The following is a 20,616-nucleotide window of genomic DNA, read 5'->3' on the forward strand; positions in this document are numbered from 1 at the left end:
CTATGATGAACACCATTCTTTTTAAGCAATCTATCAAAGATTTTGTTAATGAAATGAGTTCCACCGTCACTAATGACTACTCTTGGAACTCCAAATCTTGGAAAGATTATACTCTTGAAAAGTTTAATAACCACAGATGCGTCATTGGTAGGGGAAGCTATTGCTTCGACCCATTTGGATACGTAGTCTACAGCGACTAGTATATATTTGTTTCCATATGAAGACGGGAAAGGTCTCATAAAATCGATACCCCAGCAATCAAAGACTTCAACTTCAAGAATGAACTTCTGTTTCATTTCGTGTCTTTTGCTGATTTTTCCACGTCTTTGGCATCTGTCACATTGGGTTATAAATGCATGGACATCGCGAAAAATGGTTGGCCACCAAAATCCTGCTCGAAGAATTTTCGAAACCGTTTTAAAGGTAGCAAAATGTCCTGCATACTCAGCTCTGTGACATTGGTAAATAATGTCTGGAATTTCAGCTTCGGATACGCATCGTCTGTAAATACCATCAGAACAATGCTTATAGAGGTAAGGTTCATCCCAATGATAGCGTCTTACTTCTCTGAAAAATTTCTTCCTCATATATCCCTTGAGTTCGTCTGGCTCGACCTCAGCTGCTAAATAGTTAACTATATCGGCATACCAGGGTCGGTTATCCGAATTTCTACTAATCGCATTTACCTCCCGTTGTGATAATTCTTCAGGTGTGAGATTAATCTCATCACCAGAAACATTTACTTGTAAACCGAAGTTGATCTTAATAAACGGGGGTTCGTGATTTTGGTTATCGGAGAGATGAGAAATTACATCAGTCTCATCATCGGTCGATGTATCACTATGTGAATCGACCGATATGTCATCTCCCTCATCGATCGATAGACCTTCAGATGCGAGAGATATTTGACCGACGAAGGATGTATCTATGTGTGCAACATTCTCTGTGGGAAAGAAATCGTCTATAGGGACATCATCCTCTATTCTTATCCTAGAAAGATGGTCAGCGACTCCATTATCTATTCCTCTCTTATCCTTAATCTCGATGTCAAACTCTTGGAGTAGTAGAATCTAGCGTATGAGTCGAGGTTTAGCATCTTTCTTTTGAATTAAATATTTGATGGCAGCGTGATCAGTGTGAACTATCACTCGTGAGCCAATCAAGTATTGACGGAATTTTCCAAAAGCGTAAACTACAGCTAATAGTTCCTTTTCTGTTGTTGCATAATTCCGTTGTGCTTCATCAAGCGTGCGGCTGGCATAGTAAATGGCCTGTAGCTTTTTATCTTTCCTTTGGCCTAGAACTGCTCCAATTGCGAAATCACTCGCATCGCACATGATTTCGAAAGGAAGATTCCAGTCGGGGGCTTGTACGACAGGGGCAGTGATAAGGGATTTCTTTATATCTTCAAAAGCTTTCATGCATTCGGGGGTAAAATCGAATTTAGTATCCTTGCATAGTAGGTTATTTAGAGGTCTAGCGATCTTGCTGAAATCCAGTATAAATCTCCTGTAAAATCCGGCGTGTCCGAGAAAACTTCGCACGTCCTTAACAGTTTTGGGTGGGGGTAAACTGGTCATTACTTCAATCTTAGCTCTATCGACCTCTATTCCAGCAGCAGAAACCCTATGTCCTAACACTATTCCATCGTTTACCATGAAATGGCATTTTTCCCAATTTAGGACAAGGTTCTTTTCTTCGCATCTTTCCAATACTTTGCATAAATTGTCGAGGAAAATCTTAAAGTATGATCCATAAACTGAAAAATCATCCATGAATACCTCCATGAAATCCTCGATTATATCCGTAAAGATTGACATCATACAACGTTGGAAAGTAGCGGGGGCGTTACATAGACCAAATGGCATTCTGCGATATGCGAAAGTTCCATAGGGACATGTAAACGTTGTCTTTTCTTGATCATCCGGGTGTATAGGAATTTGGAAAAATCCGGAATATCCATCAAGAAAACAATAATATTGGTGATTAGCTAATCTCTCCAGCATCTGATCAATAAAGGGAAGGGGAAAATGGTCTTTCCTAGTAGCGGCATTCAGTTTCCTATAATCAATGCACATCCGATGACCAGTAACGGTACGAGTCGGAATGAGTTCGTCCTTTTCATTCTTCACTACAGTGATACCTCCCTTTTTGGGTACAACATGTACGGGGCTTACCCATTTGCTATCCGAAATAGGGTAAATAACTCCAGCATCAAGGAGTTTTATAATTTCCTAGCTTCTTAACTACTTCCTTTAGATTCGGATTCAATCTTCTTTGCTGTTCTATTGACGTTTTAGCGTCATCTTCCAAGTTAATCCGATGCATGCAAAGATCAGGAGAGATTCCAGGAATGTCATCGTGAGAATACCCGATTGCTTTCCTGTACTTGCGTAATTTATTCAGCAATAAAGCAAGTTCTCCGCTAGTGAGATTGGCGTTGACGATAACAGGGTATGATTGGTCATAAAGGTAAGCGTACTTAAGACCGCTAGGCAGAGGTTTTAATTCTACTTTTGGTGCTTTATCTTTAGACCAATTTGATTGTGAGGGAGGTTGTCGATCGATGGTATCTTGAAGATATCGATCGATGACAACTTCGGAATCGTCATTTTCTTCTACGTTTGCAACGTCGATGCTAGCGTCCATTAGTTGCATGTAATCGTCTGTCCTATCTGATATGCTGAAAACTTCATTTTCTACGTGGTTAAGAGTGTCTTCTAAAGGGTTGTCTGAAGACATGTTTATGAAAGAGTCTCTTTCATCCTCAGAAACCTTTTCCACGTAGAAGCCCTGGTCATCTATTAGGGGTCGCTTAATCAGTTTCTCCATATCAAAAGTCATCGAGATATCCCCTATGTTCAAATTGATTCGTCCTTCTTTGACGTCAATGATTGCTCCAGCTGTAGCTAGGAATGGCCGATCCAAAATGAGGGGGTCTTTGGGTTCTTGTCTGTATTTCAACACAACAAAATCCGTAGGCACGATGCAATCGTTAATCTTTATGGGAACATCTTGGAGAATTCCTTCTGGTACCCTAATAGATCTATCAGCTAAAACCAGGGTGATCGGAGTTGGCATAAACTCTTTATATCCTAATGTCACTGCAACAAAGTAAGGCATAAGGTTCACGCTAGAGCCGAGGTCACATAATGATCTAGGGAAGCGCATGTTTTCTATTTTACAATCTAGGACGAAACTTCCAGGATCTGATTTCTTCGTTGGAGTTTCTCCTTTAATCATAGCACTTACTTCTTCTGAAATCATCATCATGCTATGTTATGCGATTGGATAGTTTGGAGATGTCATATCCTTTATATACTTCTTGATTGAAGGTGCTATTTTTATAGCATCACTAAGAGACATCTCGACATAAATCTTATCTAAGGCTTTCTTGCAGATTGCGTTTTCTAATGATTTCTTAGTTTGCTTTTTAAGAGGAAAAGGGGGTAAAGTTCTATAGACTCTTTTAATTATGGGCTCGGGTTGAGTAGACCGTCGATCGACGGGTTTCTCAGGTTGTTGATCGATGGTGGGTGTTCTGGGTCGATCGATATCAGCTCTGTACTGTCGATCGATTTCATCCTAAATCTCCGTATCTTCTTCTAGTTCTAAGTCTTTTGCCTTTTCCTTAGCCTTTTCAGCGGTGGTTTTCCGGTTCTCTTGAAATGGATTTGGGTCAAGTTCGTCAACAAAAATAGGATGAGAGTTGCTTTTCCCGGTCTTGTCGGCGTTGTCAGGCTATTCAACATCTGAATTATTCTTCGTATCTGCTGCGAGGTTTTTCCCGCTGCGCAGCATTACGGCACTGACTTGACGTCTTGGGTTTAGATCAGTTCTTCCGGGAAGACATCCAGCGTTTCTCTTTATGGTAGTTGCAATCTCAGCTACTTGACCTTCTAATTTTCAGATTAGTTCTCCTAAAGAATCTGCTTTCTCCATCAATTCTCCGTAAACCATATTTATCTTTCCGTAAAACTCTGATTTTGTCTTACGGTTGCCAGTAAGAGCTTGTCTGATATTGAACCTTTCTCTTCCGGTACGTGATTTTAAAGCAGTGTCATAAGCTTGGGTAAAGCTATCGGCATGAAGCACATAGTAGGGATCAGAGTAGTTCGTTCCTTCACCCGAATAATCATCGGTATCAGACAAAGCGTTGTCATCGATCTGGGCTATATCAGATTGGTGATTGTTTTGAAGAATGGAATGAAGGGATTTAAGGGAATTCTTAATTTCTATTAAATCAGAATTGTCTTTTGGACTTGTAGTTTTTTTCTATCTCTTCATCCATCTTTTCGTAGGATCTTCCCGTTGTCATATTCTTGATAAGGCGTCTAGCTCCTTCGGGATTCCTAGTGATGAAATTTCTATCATTCGCTGTATCGAGTGTGGTTTTATAGCTTAAGTTAACACCTCGATAAAAGATGTTAAGAAGTTGTGGTTCTGAATAACCATGATGGGGACATTCAAGTTCATAGCCTCTGAATCTTCCCCAAGCGTTTTTAAATGATTCGCGTGGACCTTGGCGAAATGTAGAAATTTATTTCTTTACTTCCCAGTAGCGTTCATCAGTGAAAAATTCTCTAAGGAAAGCTCTTCTAATCTCTTCCCAACAAGTGAGCGATCCTGTTGCTAAACAGTTCAACCACCTGAGGGCTTCTCCTTCTAGGGAGAATGAGAATAGTTTGCAACGATCATATTCATCTGGTATTAATTCTTCCAAAGTCTCAATATGATCTTGTGGGTGTTCTTGGAGGGATCCACGGAATGGGTTTTGACGAACCATACGGTAGTAATATGCGTTAAACTTAGTTTCTTGATATCGTCTCCTGGTATTTTAATAGCGGACCTATTGGAATAGGTCCTACCAGGATCAAGGTAGTCTTGTATGGACAATTTTATATCTTTAGTTAAGGTGGAATTTTCCTTAACAGGGATTTCAGTCTCCTGTTTAGTTTGGCTAGTTTCATTGCTCGTTTGACCATTTAGTTCAGTTTGGACTACTTTCTCATTAGCGGGCTTGGTAAGAGAAAACTTACCTGCTTCCGGCTGGGCGGTATCAATCGATGTTGGTGACTCCGTATCGGTCGATTCCTCTGACTCAACGTCACTCGATGGAAACATGTTTCCGTCGATCGATGGTTGGTCGCGCTCTATGTTCTCCATTCTTTGTGTCTGATTAACAGATTAAGAAAGAAAACTTTAGCAAGATTTTCGTAACAAGTCTATACTAAATTCTAAATTAAATCTAATGGTAATAAGAAAGAGTCCCCGGCAACGGCGCCAAATTTGATATCACTCAAATTACCCTAAAGAGTGTAACTCTCATCAAAAGAGGTTCAGATGTAGTACTTAGGGATCGAATCCACAGAGACTCTAGGATTACTCAACAGACTTAAATAATTAGAAATGAAGATAGACTAAAAGGTTTTAATAGTTTTAAAAGCAGTAAATGATAAATTGAAAACAACAGTGATTCAATAGATTGAATTAAAGTGGTTTCAAGATTGGGAAAGCAGCTAGATTCAGGCCATTCTCAGGTATAAAATGTATGCACTTAGTTTAGACTAAAAGGTTTAATGGTTCTTGAACTAAACATTGATTTAACCGGATAGGTTATCTGATAGGGCTGGGCAAATAAACTGAATCCGAAAATCCGAACCGAACCCGATCCGATAAAAATGAATCCGAACCGATCCGAACCCGACATAAATACCGAATGGATCCTGTTTTTTGGTATTTTGGGTTATGGGTATTATCTGAACCGAACCCAGACCTAAATGGATATCCGATAGAACCCGAAACATTTAAAATCACAAAAAGAACTTCTACCAAATATGATCTTAATTCTTAATATGTATCCAAAATACTTTATGATATTATTGAACTTTTAAAATAATTATCTGTTACATCAAATGAAGGTTGATGGTGGAATGTGGCGGTTGATGCCTGAAGTTTTTAGATTTTGGTTTTGTTTTTATTGAATAATGTTTCTCATTTCATGAGAACTTATTTTTTGTTTTATGATTTTATTTATATGGTTTTCTTTATATCACTAACTATGTTTATCTTTCGCTTGATTTTGAATGATCACGTTTGATGTTTTTTCTTATTTTTGAATCGATTTTACTTATGTTTTGGCTATTAAAATATGTACAAATCATGTATTTTAAATTCGAAGAACCGATTTTATTTATGTTTTAGTTACAAAATAGGTACAAATCAGGTATTTTTAAACCGAAGAACCGATTGGGACCCGAACCCGAAAGTACAATGGGTTATACCGGTTCTTTGAAGATTTACTAACCCCAACCCGAACCCGATAGAACCCGAACCGATCCCGAACCGAACTTTTATATAACCCGAATGGGGTTGATTTTGATAAACCCGAAAAATCAAAACCCGAATCGATAAAACCGAAACCCGATTGGGACCCCGAATGCCCATGCCTAGGTTATCTTCACTAGATCTCGGATCTCAACTGTCGTATTTTGATCTCGAGAGAGTGTCGATCGATGTGACTTGATGTACATCGACCGATACACCTTTGTAACGATCGACCGACAGAACGATAGTTGCGTCGATCGACGGTTATTCTAGCGAGCTTTGCGAACAGGTTTAACTTGTTCTCTAACCTTCTCTGACCAACTGTCGTTGCGCCTGAGTTAGTTAGATCACGCAAATGGGTTCAGGTATTGAGGAGAAACGGTCAGTTGGACTCAATTAATCCTAAGATCTAAAAAGAAGGTGATCAATCTCAATTTTAGCATTAAGTCCATAAGCAATGAAAAAACAATCAAAACACCTTTTTAACAGTCATATTAGCAGTACATAATTTCAACCATGATGAGAAACGTAAATCTAACAATTGGTTTACTCAAACATATTCATGAGAGACAAAGTCATGATGATGTGAAATAAACTCAAATGAAACATAGAACACAAATAGATAGAGTAATAGAAATAAAGGAGTTCAAGATCTTCTCTATTTTACAGTCTCAGATCTATCTCTCCAATCCCAAGCTCTCCTAATGGTAGCCAAAATGCTCCTTCTCCAAACTAGGTCTTTTTCCAGTGTCTCCCTAGAAATGATACAAAACCCTAGTACATATAGCCTAACAGGCGGCTAGGGACTTAAGTTGTAAATAATAGATCTTCTGGAAAATGAAATCTTTTAATTTGTGATTTCATCCGTGTGACTGCGTATCGATCGATGCACATATATGTATGTCGATCGATAGTAAGTGATTATGATCGACCGATATTGCTCTTCAAGCGTCGATCGATTTTCCATGCGTAAAAGCAATTCAAAACGTCCCAAAAGTATCATTTCCTTCCATCAGGTGAATAAACCTGTATTTGCTTTGAAAAGACTCTAAAACATGATTAATACTTCTTAAAACCTTTATATACCATGTATAAAAACGGGTGAAAATCATGGTATATCAACAAGCTCGGAAGAGCGCAGGTGGCGATGACGAAATCCACAATTTACGCGAGTACATCGCAAAAACTGCAGCCGAGGTGAAGGCGGTAAAATCGCAAATTCACCACGCAACCAGTACCGCTCCCGAGATCGACAGACTTCTCGAGGAAGCACGAAAAAATCCGTTCACCGCCCGGATCACGGAAGCAGAGGTCTCAGACCCCGGGAAGATAAAAATTCCCGTCTACGACGGTACCGCTGTTCCAAATGCACATCTGCAGTCTTTCCAGATTGCGATGGGACGGTGTAAACTCCCGGAACGAGAACGAGACGCCGGTTACTGCCTCCTTTTCGTCAAAAATCTCAGAGGCGCCGCGCTTGAGTGGTTTTCTCATCTCGACAGAAACTCCATCGGAAGTTTCCGCCAGCTAGCCTAGGCATTTCTCAAACAATTCTCCATGTTCATGGATAGAGAAACTTCCGATGTGGACTTATGGAGTTTAGCTCAGAAAGAAGACTAGCCACTCCGTCACTTCATGAGTAGATTCAAACTGGTGATGTCCAGGGTAACGGGAATCAGCGACAAAGTCCCAATAGACGCCCTAAGAAAAACTCTCTGGTACAGGTCAAAGTTCCGCAAGTGGATATCTCTGGAAAGACCGCGGACGATCCAGGATACCCTCCATAAGGCCAAAGACTTCATCATCATGGAAGAAGAGATGAAAGTCCAAGCGCAAAAGCACGGGCCGCAGGAACCATCCGACAAGAAGAAATCCTCCTGTAACGACAAGTACGTCCACCACGAGGGGGAAGACGTCCAAGGCAAACATAACTACACCGTCAATTCCGAAAAGGGTTAAACCTTCGGAAACACTTGGACCAGGAACCAGTACAAGGATAATTCCTACTGCGAGTTCCATCAGGTTAGAAGTCACTCCACCACCAACTGCAAGGTCCTTGGTGCCAGGCTCGCTGCAAATCTCCTCGCCGGCGAACTAGCAAAGGTCACGAGCATAAAAGACCTGGTCCTGGATTCCAATCGCCCGCCGAAGACTGATTAGGCCGCTCCCGAGAACAGTGCACCTGAAAATCACTCGAGCGAAAAGCGCGGAAGGAGACAGGATGATCAGGGAAACAATAACAATCGCCAAAGAATAAACATGATCATCGGAGGATCGCAGTTCTACCAAGACTCGTTCTCGTCGATCAAAGCTTACGGGCAAAAAGCCGAGACCAGTTCCAACTGGCTTCTGGAAAATGACGTCCCCAACCACACGATCGTTTTCGAGGAACAAGAAACCGTCGGAATCGACAAGCCTCATTACGATCCTCTAGTCATCGATTTGGTAATCCAAGATCTCGAAGTCGGCCGCATCCTTGTCGATACAGGAAGTACGGTCTACATCATGTTCCGCGACACCCTCCATAGGATGGATATCCCGCTTGGAGAAGTCATCCCGGAGCCGAGACCTCTGACTGTATTCTCGGGCGTCACCTGTATGACCCTCGGGAGGATTAAACTCCCGGTCATGGCTAAGGAAGTTACAAAAATCGTCGAGTTCGCAGTAGTCGATAACCCGGCCATTTACAACGTGATTATGGGAACCCCCTGGATAAACACCATGAAGACAGTACCATCCACATACCATCTTGGCATCAAATTCCCGACTCCAACTGGAATCGTAGTAATCTTGGGAAGCTAGAAACAGTCGAGACTTTGCTTCCTAGCCGAGCACCAACTACGAAAAAACTGGAACGCCCCCGTGGCTAATCCAAAGCGAGCGAAAAAATCGCTAAACATTCCCGAGAAGTCGGGAAAGGATGATCCAGAATCGTCCCATTTGGCAACGACCCAAGAAGACGACAAAGTCCCCGGGTCCATCGCCGTAGAAGCGGACAACTCAACTCCCGAAAAGACCACCGACCTAGCTAGTACGGTCGAGACGTTGACACTCGGAGAGTAGAAACACCCGCAACAACAAACAGAACTATGAGATGGCTTAATCCTCGAAAGAGGTACGTAGGCAGCTCGCTGGAACCTGGCGAGTTCAGCTATTCCCCTCTTCAAAAATGGGGGGGGGGGGGGGAGTGGGTACGTATACTAGTATACTCCCCCAAAAGTTCAAAATACCCGCACATGTATTCGATATTTTCGAAACTTTTTCAATAAAATTCTTTCTCTCGATTTTTCAATGCTTACTTAACACAGTAACACATAAACAAATCGGAAAACGAAAATCACATCCTCAAGGAACGCAAGACGTCGCAATTTCGCAAAAGATATCGATTTCATATCATCCGTCAAAACAGTCCGTCTGCGACTTTAAAAAAAAACACACACACCCGTCGATTGGCCCCGACGGGTAAACATAGAAACGTTTCACTAAAAGAAATTCGTAGTCAGATCTTTAATAAAAGGTCCTCTTACATCTGACAAGGATACCATAGCGCGCTATACAAGAAATCCAAAATTTGGTTTAACACTCCTTTGGAGATAGCTCGATTCTTACTACACAAGTCGCATAAGCCGGTGCCAAGTCGCAGACTTTAATCAGTAAGAGTCAGGAAGAAATCACTAACAGGCAAAACAAAAGCCGATCAGTCGTCGCACAGCCTTAAAGCTGAGAGTAAACCTAGGTCTTGCCCTAAACCCAGCCTTGCTGGTACTTAACATCTCACAGACATAGTATCAGTACCCGATACGAGATCTAAAACATGTCTCTCATCGCTTACACCTAAAACGCTCGCTAAAAAGTAGCATACGGACCAAGCGACAAAATAAGAGTTAGAATACGAAGTGACTACTCGCATTCTACCCTCTACACTTGACGAAAGTATAAATCAAATCATAAAACAAAATTTTCGAAAAATCTATATTTTTATTCATAAAAGCCGCAAAAACGGCAGGGATTCAAAGCCACCAACGGCCAGTCCCGAAATATACAAAGTTACGCGACCTCCTACGGTCGCGGCATATACAACTAAACGGCCACACACGGCCTAGCATATAGCAAACACAATGAAAGGGATATAATCCCAGCAAACCTCAGTACTCTAAGTCACAATATCCAGACAGGGAAATCCCAAACAAGTCCGCAGGCTGGTCTACCTCTTGGTCCCCGCCTCCGGCACTTCCGCTTGCGCCCGTTTCCACCGTATCCTCTGAAACCTCGATGGGATCCCAGAGCTTTCGGACTCTTCCCTCAATCGGAGGAACCAGAGATTCGCCGTGAGCGCAGTCCGTCATAAAACCATTCATCTCAGCGACCTCGGCGGGAAAGGAGAAGTCCTTTCCCTGCGTCTTGTGGAGGATAGCAACCGAGCCCCGACACTCGCAAAAATCACCCAAGAATTCCTGAGCTCCCTTGAAGCTCTCGAACTCAGTGGCAAAAACTTCGGCCCTCCGCCTCATCTCAGCGGTAACCGCTCTCCTTCCTTTCCTCTCCGCACGAACGAGGGCTCGAGAATGGAGTTCGGCCTGTCTACGGTTCTGTTCCTCAACCCCCTGCCGGTATCGGACGAGTTTTCTTTCAGCCTCCTCGGCTTTGAAGCGAGATAGTCGCGTTACTCGGAAATTCCCTTCGATCGCCACGCCCCACACTCTCATCCCCTGCATAAACTTAAGGTCAAAGAAATGTACACCTAATTACAATGATATGATCAGAGTTCAAAGGGCGAACCTCGTTGACTAGACGAGACCCATCAGCGGTTACTTTCCTCCTCGCCTCATTTTCCAGCAACTCGTCGGACGTAAACGCGGGAGGGAGGTCGTCAAAAAATTCGCTAGGGGGAGGAGCCGCGCTAGTTCCACCCCTTTCTCCCAGGGTGAAACTAGGATCCCATCCCGGCAGAGGATGATCTCCCGAAACAGCTTCGAAGGCAACTCCTTTGTCTTTCCGAGACTTGCTGTTCCGCCTCTGAGCGGGCAAGTCGGCAACTGGCTCAACGTCATCAAAAGGCTGGGGAGTACCTCGGAATCGGTGTAGCTCCACCGCGCTTCGAATCCGCCCAAGGGTAAAGGAACTCCAGAAGAACGGCCTGTGCCGAAGAAGATCTCTCTTAGCGAAAAGATCATTAGGGACTCGCGGAAAAGCATTGTTCACTGCATGATAAAAATTTTATTTTCATTTTTCACGCACTTTCAAAGTATCAAAACGGAAAGCAAGAATAGTCGTATTACCGCAACCGTAACGCCACTCCCGAGGGAATAGATGAAGCCAGCTTTCCTCGACGGACTCCTCATCTATTTTGACAAAGAAGAAACGCTCAAACCAATCTTTATGGTTCGAAGTAGTCCCTTGGATTATCCAGCTCATTCCTCACCTTTATAGAATACAAACCCTCGGTCTTCATTGGTCTGTTAGTCCAGAATCCCTCGAAGTCGCCGGGGCTAAGATCCATCCCCAACTCGTAGCTCGAGATTACCACACCGAGCCAATTCTCCAAGGCAGAAACGTTCAGCTGGCTGATCGAGAGCTCGAAACGGTGAAGGGCACGGACGATGGCACTAGGGATTGGAAACCACATGCGGCAATACGACAAGTAGGCCTCATAGCAAGTAAAGAAACCCGGCGGAGGGTTCCTCGCGCATTCGTTGCCAGCCGGAATTCGAAACTTGACTCCATTCAGATTTGATAAAAATTCCGAAGATTCGTAAGATACTCGGGTAAAACCATGCTTGGCATAAATGGCGCACCCTGAGGCCTCAAACGTCTTTTGGGGATAGGATTCTCCTGCTGAGGCGGAGGAGAGCTACAGTGAGCTCTGTAGTACGCCTCCTTTGCGTCTTCTTCAACCTCAAACTCGATTTTCGGACTGATCACTTCGTTGGCAGGAAGATCGCCCGAAGACATTTTCGTGGAGCCATTGGATTTCACCTCCATGTAAGGTGGGTAGCCGGAGTCCCGGGACCTGGATCTGGGACCTAGAAGCTGGAACCCGGAACCCAGAGATGAATATTAGCTGAAACGTGTGTTGTTCGGCTTCTTTTACTCTCCTTTGCTCTAATTGATGTAGAGTTCTCGTTTTTCTTCGGCTCGTTTGCAGGATGCAGAGAAGCAGTGTTCCCGGCACTTGGGCAGGGAACCTTTCGCGGAACAACTCCAATGGAAGTTGATGAGTACTAAAAGGCGTTCCAACACTCCTTAGCCTCTGTTCCTGAAATAAATTCAACACTTTTGGCAGGAAACAAGTGGATTATATCTGGGTTTGAAAATTTATAAATAAGACAAGTAAAGTTCAGATATACCCAAATGGTTTTAGCTAGTTGAAGGATGTTTTGTGGACAAGTCAGGTGCTGTTCCTGGTTCTCTTTCAACCTTTTACCATGGCTTGGTCGTCCATCACCTTGTCTTATCCCTGGTTCAAAACTCTTTGGCAAAGACAAGTGCATAAATCCAGAATTTGAAAGTTTTAATGGAACAAGACTATCAGTTCTTTTATTTAAATGAAGTAATGTACATAATATCAGAACTGGTGTCCTTCTGAGTTACTTTGAGTTTTGTTACTAGAAAAATCAATGGTTCTGGTTTTATATTCCAATTGTGGAGTGGCTCAGGAATGATCTCATGACCTTGAACTTCTCTTGGAGTGGTCTCAGCAACTGTTGTAGGCACAGGGGGGGGGGGGGGGGGGGGGGGGGGTTACCCACGAATGGATAGAAATGGTGGAACCAAGGTTTCATCCTGAAAACAAAGAGAACCGATTTTTATGAGTTTTTAGTTTTTATGATGCAAACAGAAACAAATATGAAAACGAATAAGATAATGATGATAATGATAATAAAATAAGATAAATAAACAAATGATAGGATGGAATCAAGCTGCTGGATGTGTATCACTCTCAGCTTGATTAGATGATGAACTGAAGTGGATTTGCGGAGGAAGGTTTGATTGAATCTCTCAATCTGATGGAATGATGAATCAAAGTGATTGACTCTCTCAATCTGTGTACTGAGCTTGTTTGATTTGCACAAACAAACTAGACTCACGAAATCAATAAGACAACAAAGAATCTCTCTTTGAATCCTAAAAACCGATATTTTATACATAGAACAACTTTGATAAAACTGAATAAACTTTCTATTAACTTGGTGATTAAGGGTGTCTCTTTAGAATGACTATCTAAGAGCTTATATAATGCTCTGGAAACTAATTCTAACAAATCAAGCAAAATAACAAAATCGGAAACCAGCCGTTGGAGCCTTTTATGGGATTTTGGCTCCAAGTGAGAAACTTGATTCTTCTTGAACCTGGACGGTGTAAGGGGATAAGAGAGCTTCCTTGGGATCTTCTGGATGGCTTGAAAGGTTCTGATCTCGTGCCTGATCTGAAGAGAAAAGAGCTGTTGGACATTAATGTCGGTTTGCTCCAAATAAGGCATGGTATGAACTTGTAGAACTCCTCCTGGACTCCTAGAATATCTCCTGATTGGTTTAAATGATCTCCTGGTCGCTAATGTCTGGTTTGAAGCTGATTGAACCGGTTAGCTTCCAATTGAGGCAAGTGTAGAACTGGTTTGACCGGTTTTGGAGATTGGATCATAACTTCATAATTCCGTGGCCATTTCTCCTGATATTGGGCTTTATGGAAAGCTGATAAACTACTCTTGAATCCTATGATGGGCTTTGGTTCAGGCCGCTCCTTCCTTGGGCTGGAAGCTCCTTCTAAAATCAGGTACTCGCAGATGGACGGGATGGAAAACCTCTGACTTGTAAAATTCATAACTTCTTGCTCCGTGCGTATTTTGGACTTATTCCAAATGGTCTGGACTCCTTCTTGAGTGTAGAGTCCATTAAAATTTGTCTCGTGACTTAAAACCTCCTGGTTTGTAAGATACAGCATTTTTAGTGCACATGTGTTCTACTTGGCGCCTTGGCTGGTTAAGTAGGGCTTTGGGTTGACCTCCGGTTCGGTTGCGGATCTGATGACCACATCATCCCCTCCCTCTTGACAAGGTTTCAACCTCGAAACTGTATAATCTGCACCAAGATAGAGCAAGTTAGCTTTCATTCTCTTTTGAGATTCTAAAACCTTACCTTGGTATTGTTTTGGTTTTGCTTCATTAAGCAATATGGACTGCATTGTCTCTTGAACAATCTTCTGGTCCATCACAAGAGTCAAGCCTGGTGGTTCTTCTTCTTTCAATTCTTGCTCCTTAAGTCCTGTTACAACACCCTTTGACAAAGACAAGTGCATTATACAAGAATTTGGAACTAATATATCAGATTGAATAAAACTATCACTTTTCATAGATAATTCTGTTTTCTCTTCTAGTGATGTTTCTATCAATGCTTTCTTAGTAGGACAAACTATAGCATAGTGTCCTTTCTTATGACATCTATAACATGTCTGATATTTCAAATCCTCAGAGTTAGAAGACTTACCTTGGCTGGATGGCTCTTTTTTATTTTGGTTTAAAATCTCCTTGTCTCTTGGACTTAAATCATGGACAACTTTTGATCTCAACAAGGATTGGGTGATCGTGTCTTTCTGGACCTCAGGACCTGTCTTAACATCCTTGGACAAAGACAAGTGACTCATACCAGTGGGAGATGATTTATAAACAAATTTATCAAGGATAGGACTTACCTTGGTCTGCTCTTGAAAAATCGGTTTGTCTGATTTTTCTTTTTGTCTGGCCAACGTGTCTTGGCTGACAAGGTTCTTCTTCCCCATGGCCTTTGGGACCTCATAAGGTTGGTATTTATCATATAAAACCGTGGGCATCTGGCTTGGCCGAATCTGGTCTTGATAGATCAAGCTTCTATGGTCTTGTTGTGGCACAACTTTCTTTGCCTCTTTGGACACACCATTTGAAAATCTCCTTGGGTATTTTCTTCTGGTTTCTTGCGTGGGAAGTGTAGTCACATACTTCCTGATCATAACATATTTAAGATCTTCCCAGTTGGTGACAACCTCTTCTCGACTTTTACCATGTGTCTTATCTACTCTTTTCCACCATGAGTAAGCTTTTCCGGAAAGTTGCTTGATGGCATGAGCTAGCCTCTCCTTCTTTGGCACGCCATAGTATGTAAACCAATCATCCATGGTTCTTTCGCATGTTAGATACTCACTTGACCAACTGCTTCCTGAAAAAGAATAAATATTAACATCATCAGCAGAGTTATAATCATGATAAGAATAATTTGAGTATTCATGAATATAAAAAATTTGGTGTTTGGTGATCCATGAAGGATCTGGTGGCTTGGGCTCAACATAGCCAGCATCTAGTGCATCTCCAAATCTTCTTTCTCCATGTGGTGGTCGTCTGCCTTGTGGCTTATTTTTTTTTCCCAACTGATCAATATTATCATGGAGCTCTTGTGTAGCTACTAAGTGTTGGTTCAGTCTGGTCTTCATGATTTGGCCGAGTCTCTCCTCTTCCATTGTTTCCTGAAAACAATCTCAAAGACCAAGTGAAGGTATGGAAAGCTTTGGTCGAACCAAAATAAATAAAACGCAACAATGCAATTTACCCTAAACTGAGAATTATGCAAATAATGAACCAAAATGAAATAACTATACTAAAATGATTTTTTTTTCTGAATGCAATCTCGACTTGAAACAATATGGTATGATAAGAAACACAAATGGAAAGAAAATATGGAAACAAACTAACAAGGATATTTTTTTTTGAATTTTCTTAGGATGAAATGCAAAAGCCGGAAATGGAAACTAAAATGTATGCTTGGACCAAAATGATATAAACTAAGCTGAATGATATATATATTTTTTTTAATGCAAATAAGAGACTTATGAAACAACTATGGTATGCATGAAATTAAAAAAATGATATGCCTTTTTATTTTTTTTATTTTTATGCAAGATTCAAACAAGAAACAAATATGGAATGTAGATTTTTTTTTTAAAATAAATGCACAAAATCTAAAAATGGAAAGTGGAGCTGGGGAATGAATGCAAACACAATATGAGATTTCTTTTTCAAATTTTCGTGAATCAAATGCAAGAAACTTCTTCTCTTTTGTTTTTCTTTTCTTAAGAACAATAACAATGCAAAAACTGTTTTTACGGCTTTTCGGTTTATGATGAAAATAAATGCAAGCAAATGAAATATGATGCAAGGATAGATATCACCTTAGTCAGGAGCTTGAGCTCTGATACCAAAATGTTGTAGGCACAGGGGGGGGGGGGGGGGTAACCCACGAATGGTGGAACCAAGGTTTCATCCTGAAAACAAAGAGAACCGATTTTTATGAGTTTTTAGTTTTTATGATGCAAACAGAAACAAATATGAAAACGAATGACATGATGATGATAATGATAATAAAACAAGATAAATAAACAAAGGATAGGATGGAATGAAGCTGCTGGATGTGTATCACTCTCAGCTTGATTAGATGATGAACTGAAGTGGATTTGCGGAGGAAGGTTTGATTGAATCTCTCAATCTGATGGAATGATGAATCGAAGTGATTGACTCTCTCAATATGTGTACTGAGCTTGTTTGATTTGCACAAACAAGCTAGACTCACGAAATCAATAAAACAACACAGAATCTCTCTTTGAATCCTAAAGACCGATATTTTATACAAAGAACAACTTTGATAAAACTGAATAAACTTTCTATTAACTTGGTAATTAAGGGTGTCTCTTTACAATGACTATCTAAGAGCTTATATAATGCTCTGAAAACTAATTCTAACGTTCATAAGAAGAAAAGAATGGAAACAAATCAAGCAAACTAACAAAATCGGAAACTAGCCGTTGGAGCCTTTTATGGGATTTTGGCTCCAAGTGAGAAACTTGATTCTTCTTGAACCTGGACGGTTTAAGGGGATCAGAGAGATTTCTTGGGATCTTCTGGATGGCTTGAAAGGTTCTGATCTCGTGCCTGATCTGAAGAGAAAAAAGCTGTTGGACATTAATGTCGGTTTGCTCCAAATAAGGCAAGTTTGAGTAAATGAGGATCGTCCTGATCCAATGGTTGCTGGTGCATGGTATGAACTTGTAGAACTCCTCCTGGACTCCTAGAATATCTCCTGATTGGTTTAAATGATCTCCTGGTCGCCAATGTCTGGTTTGAAGCTGATTGAACCGGTTAGCTTCCAATTGAGGCAAGTGTAGAACTGGTTTGACCAGTTTTGGGGATTGGATCATAACTTCATAATTCCGTGACCATTTCTCCTGATATTGGGCTTTATGGAAAGCTGATAAACTCCTCTTGAATCCTATGATGGGCTTTGGTTCAGGCCGCGATGGGCTTTGGTTCAGGCCGCTTCTTCCTTGGGCTGGAATCTCCTTCTAAAGTCGGGTACTCGCAGATGGACGGGATGGAAAACCTCTAACTTGTAAAATTCATAACTTCTTGCTCCGTGCGTATTTTGGACTTATTCCAAATGGTCTGGACTTCTTCTTGAGTGTAGAGTCCATTAAAATTTGTCTCGTGACTTAAACCCTCCTGGTTTGTAAGATACAGCATTTTTAGTGCACATGTGTTCTGCTTGGCGCCTTGGCTGGTTAAGTAGGGCTTTGGGTTGACCTCCGGTTCGGTTGCTGATCTGATGACCACATCATCAACTCTGGTACATTCAGTCGTGGCCTCACTTTCTTGTGGTTCACTCTTTTGAGTTGTAAAAGTTCGGCTTGTATTCTGCCTCCATTTGTTGGAAATATTATGCTCATTACTCCATATGTGATATGCCTAATATTATGGCTAATTTAATGATAACTCAAAATTTGGCTATTATATTTTAGGAGAATCGCAACTTAATTTTTATTTCTAAAAGTTGTTATATAGATTGTTAAAGATTTTAATAATATCAAAATGATTTTTAAAATAGTCAGCAGTAAATATCCGAAAATATAATATATATTATAGTAAGTTATATCGAAAAGTATTTTTAAGTGAAAATTTATAGTGTACATTTTTCACATTACACTAATTTAAAACATTACACAAATTTAAAATCTCCACGAATTTATTTTACTAAATAGTATAGATTATATAATTGAATTTTTTCATATAACAACTCTATCTTAAAACTTATGGTTTGTAGGTATGTTAAGGTTTAGTGGCTGTGCTGCTCAAAGTTAGACTGTAGTGATTTAGGGTATCAACTGTATTTTTTAGGGTGTATAGTCTGTATGTTTTCAAATAATGCCTGAAACTAACGGTTTGAATTATTGAATGTAGTTGGTCTGAAAAAATCGACACAAAAATATTAATGCTTGTACGTAATATGTAATTGTTTTGTAGATTAGATGAGTTTCGACTGGTGTGATATTTGTGGTGATTTAGAAATTGGAACCTTATTGTTTTGTATTGTTGTTTGTATTTTTCCTATATTAATGGCTGAATGTAACTGGTTTGAATTTTGCAGCTAATTAGTTTGGAAATAATCGAGAGAAGGAGGGAAGTATATTAAATATGCTTTAATTGTTTTGCAGAAAGTAAATTAGGATTGGTTGTAATTAATGGTGACGTTTAAAAAAAAATAGCAAAAAAAAGTAGTGGCAGTTTCTTGTAAATAACTTGAAAATTCAAGGGCAGAATCCTAGTAGGGATTCTACTTTAATAGTATAGATGCTCTTTAGGACCTGTATTAACACCTTTTGACATAGACAAGTGCATCATACAAATGTTGGGAACCAACAAATTAGATTGAATTAAACTATCACTTTTTTTTTTTTGATATATCAATTTTCAGTCCTAGTGATATTTTTTTCAATTTCTTAGATGGACACACAGCAGCAAAGTGCCCACGCTTATGGCATCTATAGTCAGAAGACTTACCTTGGTTTGATGTGTTCTTCTCCTTTAATGAACACATGAATCTGAGGAAGTGTAAGGCCAGATTTCAAGTGAGAAAACGATTAGATTAGGGTTTAAACATCACCTTCAATGAGGTCCAGGAGGTGGAAGCAATCATAACACAGACACAATCATCTAGACATCATAAAGTCATTATCATTGACCAGGCAAATAATCAGAAACAAGTTTCCTTAAGAGATCGATTGAAACCAAAGTAATCCCTATACGTATTTCAAAAACCATAGGATGAAATTATGAAATGATCTTAAACAAAACTGGACAGAAACATTTGACTCTCTTCGTTTTTGTTGACATTATCACCATTACAAACACTTGGTATCGTAAACCCGGAACACATTCAAGTTCTGTCTGTTTTTCAATGGTATTGCAGAAAGGCTAAAGCAGGTTCCAAGTGAGAAAAGTACCTTCAAGTGAGGAAGTGTAAGGCCAGATTTCAAGTGAATCGAACGGTTAGATTAGGGTTCCTCGGCTTATGTACTCATGCTCAGAACTAAGTGCCATCTGTGAATCGAACGGTTGTGAACTTGCAATCTGATTATGATTGCGGTTACATTTGAAGCAAGATAAAAAGTTACCTTAGATCGTGGGAGAAAGGAGGAGGAGGAGGTAAACAGTCTTCAACAATCCTATATGGAAGAAGGTGGAATGGGTTATATGCAATTTATCTAAATCAAAGGGCATACATTGCAATTTTAAAAAATAAACTAATTGCCAGCGTCCTCCTCTAATACCTCTTGCGTTCTGAAAATTAATTAATTCAGACTTCAAATGATCATAACTTTGTGTAGATTAATCCGTTTTTAGAAAAAAAAAATTTTAAACCGCATAACTTGCATAAACTTTTTTAAACTTTTTTTTTTAAACCGCATAACTTGCATAAACCGCATAACTTTCTGTTTATGTGTTTAAAAACTGTGATTTTATTTTTTTTTGGAACTGAATTTATAATCTGAATACATTTTTGTGTTCCTCTTTGTGTCTAGCTTCATGCCAAACAATTTTTTTTTTAAATACATAAGTAATTCAGATTATAGTATTTACTTTAAATTTTAAAACTTATAGTTATATGCTAATAACCCATATGGCATGGTGGTTTGGTCTCTTCTTTCTTCTACAGCGAACCCGAGTTCAAACCCCCTCTATGTTAATTTTACACAATTGTTTATACAGCGCATAGAGTTTATATACTTTTGACTCAGCAAATATTGTAAGGAATCTATGTAGTGTGGTGGCAACTGACATTTCTTTCTTACTTATTAACCTGGGTTCAATAGGATGTTTGTACTTTTTTTTTTGTTTAAGGATTATATCATATATGAGGTACCTAGTATCTGAGACTAGATTTATTCGACTAAATATACAGAATAAACATAATTTTGGGACTGTCCGTGGAGGCT

The 20,616-nt window shown here is 40.2% G+C and overlaps 1 protein-coding gene across 3 annotated transcripts in view; it reads right to left on the reverse strand.

Moving 5' to 3' along the window:
- Nucleotides 1-13,483: 13,483 nt before the first annotated feature.
- LOC106387023 overlaps nucleotides 13,484-20,616 on the reverse strand; it is a 7,460-nt gene continuing 327 nt past the window's right edge. Inside the window, exons 1-3 of one of the 3 annotated variants that reach the window (XR_001277642.3) lie at nucleotides 19,795-20,616; nucleotides 19,624-19,720; nucleotides 16,993-19,333 (exon numbers count right to left, since the gene is read on the reverse strand). The exon at nucleotides 19,795-20,616 is cut by the window's right edge and continues 327 nt beyond it. Coding sequence is in view for 1 of the 3 variants with exons in the window: in XM_048777324.1 (XP_048633281.1) it covers nucleotides 14,287-15,813 (1,527 nt within the window). In the remaining 2 variants the exon portion in view is untranslated. Of the gene's footprint in view, nucleotides 19,334-19,623 lie in introns of all 3 variants that reach the window. The other 2 variants (XM_048777324.1, XR_007338910.1) reach the window with 2 other exon arrangements.

This window comes from Brassica napus, chromosome A4 (assembly GCF_020379485.1).
Source record: "Brassica napus cultivar Da-Ae chromosome A4, Da-Ae, whole genome shotgun sequence".
NCBI classification, from domain to species: domain Eukaryota; kingdom Viridiplantae; phylum Streptophyta; class Magnoliopsida; order Brassicales; family Brassicaceae; genus Brassica; species Brassica napus.